Source organism: Artemia sp. Qi Xiang Cuo, chromosome 18 (assembly GCF_049724085.1).
Source record: "Artemia sp. Qi Xiang Cuo chromosome 18, ASM4972408v1, whole genome shotgun sequence".
Lineage (NCBI taxonomy): Eukaryota > Metazoa > Arthropoda > Branchiopoda > Anostraca > Artemiidae > Artemia > Artemia sp. Qi Xiang Cuo.
Window position 1 is genome coordinate 51128119 of NC_142811.1, and position 10299 is coordinate 51138417.

General features: G+C 39.1%; 1 protein-coding gene across 1 annotated transcript; it reads left to right on the plus strand.

Moving 5' to 3' along the window:
• The first annotated feature begins 381 nt into the window (after window positions 1-381).
• Window positions 382-780, plus strand: LOC148941616 (protein CFDP2-like). The gene has a single exon (XM_089104211.1). The coding sequence runs from the start codon at window positions 382-384 to the stop codon at window positions 778-780; it is 399 nt and encodes a 132-aa protein (XP_088960337.1).
• Window positions 781-10299: the final 9519 nt, after the last annotated feature.

Sequence of the window (10299 nt, forward strand, 5' to 3'; positions counted from 1 at the left end):
GGTGGAGTGGTGTAACATTCTATTAGTAGCCTAGCCCGACAAATAGAATGGCTAACGCAACGGGGCGCCAAGGGTCTGGGGAGCCTTTGGTCAAGTCAATTCCCATGAAACACCAATGGATATTGAAGACCGAATGCAGAGAAAAACTACTTTTACGGCGTTCACGGTAGTCGACGCGGACCAGGTCAGGGTGGTGCCTGGCCCGACAAGTATGCAAGCCGCCCGATCAAGAAAAATCTGCATATTGGCGCGTGGAATGTCTTCAGCTGCAAGCCGGAATCTGCACTATGGCTCCTTTCATAGGAGATACAGAAGTACTAAATCGTCATTTCTTGTCTATCAGAAACGAGACTGAATGATGATCTGACCAGAAAATTGAGCATGTCCGAACCTGACTCTTTCTACTTCTATAACTCAGGTCCTAATGATGGTTCCGGCCAGCAAGGAGTTGGGTTCCTAATAGACGGTTCTACTGCATCATGCGTCACCTCTTGGGAGACAGTGTCACCAAGGATCGCCATAATCACACTGAGAGGCCACATTAGCCAATTAGCCATAATCGCTGTGTACGCCCCGATAAGGGACAGCAGTGACCCGGTCAAAGATGCCTTTTATTATGACCTACAAAGAATCATCGACAAGACACCAAGGCGTGACATACTCTTTGTAGCTGGAGACTGGAACGCCCGGCTTGGCAGAGTAGCCCCGACACAGCAGCAGTTATTGGCCACCACACCGTTGGTGACAGATGCATCAATGGAGAAAGGCTCTTACAGCTAGCCAGATATAACAACCTATGCGTCACAAACACTCTCTTTGAGCACAAGAGACTCCACCTCGTTACATGGCGTTCGAACGACGGCGTAACAACAGCCCAGATCGACCACATCTTAGTCAGCAGAAGATGGAGGAGCTCATGCACAGATGCCCGGGTATACAGAGGAGCAGACAAAGGATCTTTAAATGGATCCGACCACTATCTCCTCACTTGCAAAGTCCGTCACCGCCTTAGTAGACAGAAGCGACAGAAGGCAGGGAAGTGCTTCGATGTTTCGAAACTAAGATGCCCGGAAATCAAAGCCGACTTCGAGTTAAAGCTAAGCAACCGGTTCGATGCCTTGAATCGTCTCTCACTCGTCGATGAAGAATGGGCGCAGATAAAAATTGCGACACAGGACATAGCTGAGGAGGTGCTTGGCCAAACAAAACAAAAACAGCGAGCCTGGATCTCTGACCACACCATAGAACTAGTGGAGAAGAAGCGACCGCTCATGGGAGGTGCAAAAGAACCCTTAAAAGTAGCCCGCAAAGCAGTTAAACAGTCACTGAAACGGGACAGACAACAGTACTGGTCAGATCTGGCGAATGAGTTGTAACACGCGTCCAGGCGCCACAACAGCAGGAAAATGTTCAAACTACTTAAAGAAGCGACTGGATAAGATCCTGTAACGGTTGACACACTGAAAGATAAGTCCGGAGAACTCATCCGAACAGAAGAAGGACGCATGGAACGCTGGCGAGAGCATTTTTCTGAGCTACTGAACCCTGTCAAACCCCCGTGCGATCTACCTGCCTTCTCGAGTGCAGCTAGAGAGCCCTACGCAGTAAACCTCGATCCGCCAAGTATTGCGGACGTACAAAAAGCGCTGAAGTGCATGAAAAACAATAAAACTCCTGGAGAGGATGGGATCCCTTCTGAAATGTTCAAGGCCTCACCAACTCTACTATGCCGCCTAACCGACCTTTTTGTCCAGGTTTGGACGACGAAGACCTTCCCAAAAGACTGGAAAGTATCAGTCCTCGTTCCGCTATACAAAAAAGGAGATAAGGCCATTTGCGGAAACTATAGAGGTATCTCCCTGATCGACCATGCCATGAAGATCTTCTGCGTCATTCTTTTGAATCGATTCAAAGACACTCGAGACAAGGTAACCTGCCTGAACAAGCAGGCTTCAGACCAGGAAGAGGCTGTCCAGAACAGATATTGACGATTCACCTCATCCTTCAGCAGTTCAGCAGGTTTCATCTACCCCTTCTTATCGCCTTTATTGACTTTGCAGCTGCCTTCGACTCTCTCATCAGAGAGGAGCTATGAAGAATTATGGCTGAAGACGGTGCGCCACAGGATATCATTGAGATACTCTGAAGTGCGTATAAGGACACATAAGAGACTTGCGTCCGTGTTTCCGGCAATGACACCCCTAAGTTTCCAGTGGAGTTTGGGGTAAAGCAGGGATGCCCCCTTTCGCCTATATTATTCAACTACGCGATAGACTGGATCATGTATAATGCAATGAGAAACCACAGCGAAATAGTCTTCGGACAAATAGCTGGTTTCCTCCAGGCCCTGACAGATCTGGACTTCGCAGACGATATTGCTGAGCTGGAAACTACCGCCGACAGCTTACAAGGCATGATCGACGATACCTATGAGGTCTCAAAGCGCATCGGACTGGCCATCAGCGGCGCAAAGACTAAAGTATTGGCTCTCAACCAACCTGCTTCTTGCCAAGTTACCCTCGACGGTGAGCCAATAGAAAGCGTTGAGGAATTCAAGTATCTTGGCTCTATCATAACACCTGATGGCGGAGCTGAAAGGGATATCTCTGCCCGCATAGCAAAAGCCTGGGGAGTGTTTACTAGTCTGAAAAAAATATTATGGACCAGACGGGAGATCTCAACCAAAACAAAATTCAGAATCTATGGTGCAACTGTTCGAGCAGTACTTCTGTATGTTTGCGAGACATGGCTGATCAAGACTGAAGATGTGAAAACTTTGGACGTGTTTGACCACTGCTGCCTTTGTTACATCTTCCGCATTAAGAGATGGGACAGGATTTCCAATAGTGAAGTAAGGAGTCGCTGTGGTCAATTAGAAGGGCTATTGCTTATCATTAAAAGACGTCGCCTGAAGCTCCTCGGCCACACATTGCGCCGTCCCGAAGGCACGATATGTCGAGACGTCCTTGTCTGCGAACCAGCCCCCTCCTGGAAACGTAAGCCAGGAAGACAAAAGAAGAACCTGTGGTAAAAATTCAAGGAGGACCCAGAACGATGGGGAGGTTTCATGAGACGCGGTCGGATATGAGACAAAGACTAGCTGAAGATCGCCAGAGAAGCTGCAGCCGACAGGTCCAAGTGGTCGTCGGAAGTCATCCCAAGATCCTTTGGTGCCGGGCAGGACAGTTCATCGTCTGGTTCCCACCGAAAGTAAAAAAGTAAAGTAAACCTTTCTCCATTTGCATCCTGGAAAGACTCAAAGATGTACCAAAGAATATGATCAAATGCTACTGGTCTTAACTTCCAAACTTATCATTTCCAAAACACAACCAATCCAACAGTAACAAGCTCTCTTTGCCACCTATGCCAAACCCATGATGAGACCATCAACCAAATTCTTTTTGTTTGCCCTGTGGCAACTCTCAACCATAAAAAAGAATTGCTAACTTTATCTGCTATATTCAAGCCCCATAAGCTAACCCCTAATATTGACCAACTAACACAAAGCAAACTCTCTTCAGTCAATGATGGTGAATTGTTGAAAGCTGTCTTTAACTGCCTGAATATAGGTGATTTCATCAATGATATATAAATTCCCCTCCATGGAATTGATCAATTACAATAATAAATACTGATTTCTCAAAGTGGAATAAAGATTTAACCCAAATTGCTTTTGTCCAGAAAAAATTTGCTGAAATTAATACAATTACTTATAAAAACCGCTTCCAAATATTTGTTGATGGGTCAAAAATGAATGAGAAGGTAGCAAGTGGTGCTTTCCTTCGTCACCTGAAAATTGCCATGGGTGAGAGATTGTATAATAATGTATCTATACTGTCTGCTGAGTTAAATGCCATAATCATGCCATTAGAACACCTTATGGAAAACCAACCTTTGATTGCTAATTAAAAAAATATTATAGTCTATTCCGACTCTTTATCAAGCCTTCAGTTGCTGGCCTCAGCTCCTCAGTATAAGTTGGACATTGACACTTATCATTGTCTTAGTATTATTGATAATCTTGCTTCAATTGGCATAAGAAATTATCTTCAGTATATTCCTAGCCACTCTGGTATAAGTGGTAATCATCAAGTTGATGAAATAGAAAAAAATGCTATAAATATTGACCAGCCAAGAGGGAGACCAATCCCCATTAGAGATATTTACCGCAGAAGACTATCAGATACTACGTTTAATAAAGATAATCCTAGCCTTTCCTCCTTTCCCAATAAGTATTTTTCTAAAATTTATCATAGAATTTGTTCTGGAACAAATGGACTAAACTTTCTTGCATTCTTGTACCAGTTTCCTAATTCAAGTGGTTCAGTTTCCCTGTCCCCCCTTTGCAGGTATTGTAATATGAATAATGAAACAATTGACCACTGCCTATTTGAATGTAATATGCTGAAGTCTGCACAACATACCTTGCTTTGTAAACTGTTAAAATGCTTTAAACACCACAAAATCTCCCTATCAGCCAAGAGCCTAGCCAACTATACCTGCACACAGAGCATAGAAATCGAAATCTATCATCTTATATTTGAACTCCTTGAGTCGAAAGATCAACTGAAAGATATCTGAAAATATCTAATAAATACTAGGCAATCAAGCCAGTAGCTCTGTAGCCCACAGAGTGAAGCAAAAGGAAAAGGGCTAAATGGTATTACTGAAAAGCCCGCCTGCTGTGAAATAGAAGAAGAAGCTAGTTTGGTTAATGCTTATGAAATAAATAAAAAACAAAACAGAAAATCAAGAAAAGAAGAAAAATATTAAAAATAATTGTGTTAGAGAATTTGAAAAAATTATGAAAACAGGACTATCAAGTGAAGTTTTCTTGATTATTTTTATTTATGTAAAGTGGGGAATTTACCTCAACCATGATCCCAATGAAATTACCCCCTGAGAAGGGAGATACCAATAACCAAGTGCTAGGCCCCATCTCTCCATTACCAAGTGACCTTTCTGAGGACTCAGACTCCAATGAAACCATGGTCACTGTCCACTCTGAGGACTCAAATCACCATGATAATGGCTTCAAAACAGTCACTCCTAAAAGATCCAAGAGGAAACGGTACACCAGTTTCTCCCCATTAAAGACAGTTTCTATGACACCCCCATCTTTTTTGGAAGAGGAGCACTTCATCCACATTCTGCATATCTCTCCTGAAACTATGTTCCAAATAAAAAACATCCAAATAATTCGACTTGAGCTCTTCAAAATTCTGAAAATTAATTTCAACCTCAACATCAACAGAGATGGTTCAATCTTAATATCTATTCAAGCAGGCTTTGAAAGTGCAAAAACAACTCTTTTGTCACTTAACTCCCTTGGAGGCATTAAGGTCCATTCAAAGCAATGGATTCGCCCTCCACCTGCCCAAACAAAAATTGTCATATACAATATCCCTAACGGTATTCCTGAAACTGACTTAAAAGATTGCCTTATAAACTGCAAAGGCCAAAAAATATCAGTATCAAAAGTCACCAGACTTGGAAAACCCAACAATGATGGCATATACACATCTAACTCCTACCTTTTCACCCTGGACTCCACCCTAGAGAACTTCAGTGAACCTAAATCCCTATTTGGCCAGATAAAGCCCTACAAAGAGTACAAGGCTAAGCCAATACAGTGTGAAATATGTCTAATAATGGGTCACACAAAACAACACTGCACAACAAACCTGAAAAGGTGCAACCTATGCTAAAATATCCATCCTTCAAACACAGCAAACTGTGCAAACAAGAAATTAACATGCATCAATTGGAAAGGTCCCCATTCTTCTGACAACAGATCTGTATGCCCAAAATACAAGGCAAGATCAATGGCTCTCAGGTTGTCTGAAAAAGAAAACATCCCATTTCAGTTTGCAAAAATTAAACTCATGGTGCACAATGCAGATACACCCGAATTCTCTGAATCAAACACACAACCTAATCAAAAAACTCTACAGCAAAAAGCTACAAGGACCCAACCACAAAAAACATTCCCTGGAATCAAGACCTTAGACTTCCCCCCCCCCCCTTCCAGCCAGAGACCAAGACCCAGAATCTTCCATAAGTAAACCTGCAAAACCAACTTCATCAAAATCACCAAAGGAAACATCAGAAGAAAATCCAAATCTACTTACAAACTTACGCCTCTACGTATTCAACTTCAACTCACTCTCCAGAACATCCCTCACAGAAGATCAAAAGTCCTCAATTCTAGAAGAGATGGCTAATACCTACTTCCCAAAAAATCTTAAGGACACAGCCAACACAAATTTCAGCACTATACTCAATAAACTAAATCTATCTATCAATGGCTAACCCTCAGTTACCTCTATCCACCACAATTTTGCAATGGAATGTGAGATCATTAAATGATTATACCATTACTGATCTTCTGAAGTATACTTCTTCACATAACATAAACGCACTATGCATCCAACAAACCTATTTAAGCTCATCAGTTAATTTAAAAGTTCCTGGTTATGATGTCCTAAGAAAAGACAGATCTTCAAATAGCATTGGTGGTGGAGTTGCCATCCTTGTACAATCACACCTCAAATTCTGTGGTATAAGCCTCCCTGATTTCAGTCATGACATTGATGCAATTGGTGTAAAGTTGTGGCTGGCAAACATGGAGGTCACTGTTATTAATTTATATAATCCAAATGGTAATAACAATGGATGTAATTTTTTCAATTTTATTTCTTATAACTTCTCAAATTCAAATCTAGTTGTTGTTGGGGACTTCAATGCCCATTGTCCTATCTGGGGTTATTCACCTCAAAATAATGCTTGAAAATACATAGAGGAATTCCTCACCAATTTTACCGACATAGTACTAGTGACTCCTAGACACCTAAATACCTACTTCAGCAAAAGAAGTGGGAGTTATTCAACTATTGATCTTCAATTAGTCTCATCAAGTTTAATAAATAAAACTACTGTTAACAGAAAAGACGACCTCCTAAGTGACCATTTTGTTGATCACTCCATAGTGGGAAATTTCATTTCCCACTATGTGTGGCAAAAAGCAGACTGGCCAAACTTCTCCCACATTCTATCAAACCATGACTACTCTTCACTATCCACTGACCCAAACCAACTCTCCAAAAATCTCACATCATTACTTCTTGATGCTGCAAAACGTATCATACCCCAGTCCCAACGCCCAAAAACACTGAGGAATAACAAAACCCCTAAGCCATGGTGGACATCCTCTTGCCAAGAGGCTTTGCACAATAAAAGGAATGCCATCAGATCCTTCAAGAGAAATCCATCCACTGGAAAATATATAGCAAAGCTACAAGCAGAGGGAAAACTTAAGAGAACAATCAAACTTGCAAAAGAAGAGGCATGCAAAAACTTTCTCTTATCAGTGTCCCACAAAACACAAGAGTCAAGGATTCATAAATTTCTAGAAAAGATGTATGGCAGATTTTCCACACAGAACCCCTTCCATTATCAGCTAACTTTAAATGGTCAGCAGCTGGAAACCAGCAAAGAAAAAGCGGAATTTTTTGCAGATTTTTTGGAGAAGAAATTCAAAACCACCCCTCATAATCCACCTCAGATCAGCCTAGCACCCCATTTTGACTTGCCTGGGTCCCTGCATCTACTCCAAAATTTTACAATGATTGAGCTGAATAAAGCAATCAATTCAATCAAACCCAAAACATCTTGCAGCCACGACCAGATCCATCCATCTTTGCTCCAACACCTTCCAATAGAGTTTAAAAAAGTACTCTTGTCTCTCTTCAACAATGCCTGGAGTAATTCTATCTTCCCGTCTGCTTGGAAAACATCACTCATCATCCCTATATTAAAACAAAATAAACCCAAAGAGGACCCCAACTCCTTCAGACCCATTATGATTACCCCAGTTCTGGGAAAATTATATGAGAAGATAATTCACTCCCGATTGTAAATTTCCCCGCTAAATTTGGCTACATGACTGGTAGGCTATTGAAATTTTGACCAAACAGTATTTTACCTTAATTTTCAGTTATCAGTTTCTTTTTCTCTGGCTTTACTTCTGAAAATGTAATTCCAGTTAATTGAATAGAATTTTAAGCCATATCAATATTTTTTTTTTATTTTGGAAATCTATTTGCTTATCTTTAAAATCTTATAAATTGGGATTGAGCAAAGTTGTGAAGCTGAAAACAATTTTGTTGTACTTCATTTAAGCCAAAGATCTATTTTGCAAGGTTTCACTTTTATAACACCCATATTTTTAAAGGTCATGGCCCTTTAGGCTACAGGGAGAAGGAGTAGAGGTAGGTACTTCAAAATACCTTCTGGGGACATACTTTGGTAAATTTGCAGGTGGCACAATAATTTAGCTAGGATGAAAGTGAAAATGTTATTTGATGCCTTTTTTATGCTCTTTCGTAATACTATAATTGCTTCTGTTGTAAATTGCATCTTGAGCCCTTAAAGAGGTCCCAAAGGTGTTTCATTTTGTGACCACACAAAGAAGTTATCAACACTAGTTAAGTTATTGAAATGTGGTTAAAAACATATTACCTGTTTATAAATAAATTGTTCAAGAGTAATATATTCCAAAAATACTTATTTATAACAATTCAAACCTCATTTATTAGGCAACTGAATTCAAACTGATTTCCTACTGTTTAAAGTTTTTCAAATTCAGTTGACAAAAATAGCACTGAATTTTGCAATCCAAAACTTTGCCATCAACAATTCAGGGTTAATTCCAATTCAGGGCATATATTTGTATATTAGGGGGGTGGGGGGGGGGGGGGTATAAAGTTCATGGTAAATTTTCAGTGGGTCATATATTTTAGCTAGGATGAAAGTGAAAACATTATTTGATGCTTTTTTTATGGTCTTTCACAATTCATATAAAATCCCTTTGGGGCCCCTTTAAGGGCTCAAGATGCAATTTGCAACAGAAACAATTACTGTATTATGAGAGAGCATCAAAAAAAGCATCAAATGACATTTTTACTTTCATCCTAGCTAAATTATAGTGCCACCTGCAAATTTACCCACTAACCTGTAGACCCATCCCTGAAAGTTTCATTTTTATAACCTAACCCCTTTCCAAGATGGCCAAAAGTAGCTAAAGTAGAATTTTACCATAAACAGGAATTGAACATTGTTTATTATTTCCAATTAAGCTCATGTTTGCTTCTATAATATTCACTTTTTATAAATCTGATCAAATTATAATAATAATAATAATAATTTATTTTTAACCCACATCATATACAAAAACGATAATTGTGAAGTATAAAGAAAAAAGTAGATAATACACAACATAGATAATTTTGGAGACCACACTGCCTTTCCATGACGATAAAATAAAAGTTCAATATAGGGATAAAATCCTTTTTAATAGACAGTGTATAGAAAATTCACAAAAAATACCACATATTTTGGTCACTATATGTGACCGAAATATCTGGTATTTTTTGTGAATTTTCCATACACTGTCTATTAAAAAGGATTTTATCCCTATTTAGAACTTTTATTTTAATACACTACATACATGAGTACATAAAACTTAGAAACTTCACAAGAGCAGAGTAACCAAAGAAAAGAAAAACGTTCAAGATACAAAAAAAATATTTATGACAAAAGACAGACCAACACTTAATGGAGCATCAATTAAGAAAAATTATGAATTTTTCTTTATAATACAGCAAAATTTCTTCACTTTCCTTTGGAGAGAAAAGAGATAGGTACCTCAAAAGAAAATACCTTCTCATGTCTTATTTTAGGCAACAGATCAAGTTAACAATACATCGTCTACAAAACCTTGATGACAAATTAACTATTTTTCTAAATTGTTAAAAAGAAAAAAAATTCTCATGAAATACATCCTTGGAATTTCTTGCTTAGATTTGATTGAAAAAAAAATTGATAAAAAACAATTTCAATTGTCAATAATTTTCATCAACATTATTGATCAAATGTCTCATCTGAACACTTTTGATCAACAATGCCACCAGAAAAGGCCTCTAGCCATACAGGAAATTTTAAGGATGGATATCGTGGACTATTTTGTTTCTGCAATTCAGGAAATAATAATAAAAAAATAATTTGCCATTAAGATTCAGTATATATTGTTAAGACACTATAAGGTACTTTTGTTTGAATTACCTATCATTTTTCCCTCCAAAGGGTAGAGAAGAAATCTTGTTGTGTTTTATAGAGAAAGCAGTATTTGATTAGACAGTGGAAAGATTTAGAAACGCTTAAAATTATAGTGGTGAACATGAGTTTGATTGAAAACAGTGAAATGTTCAATTGATTTTGAAAATATTGATTTATTTCCAA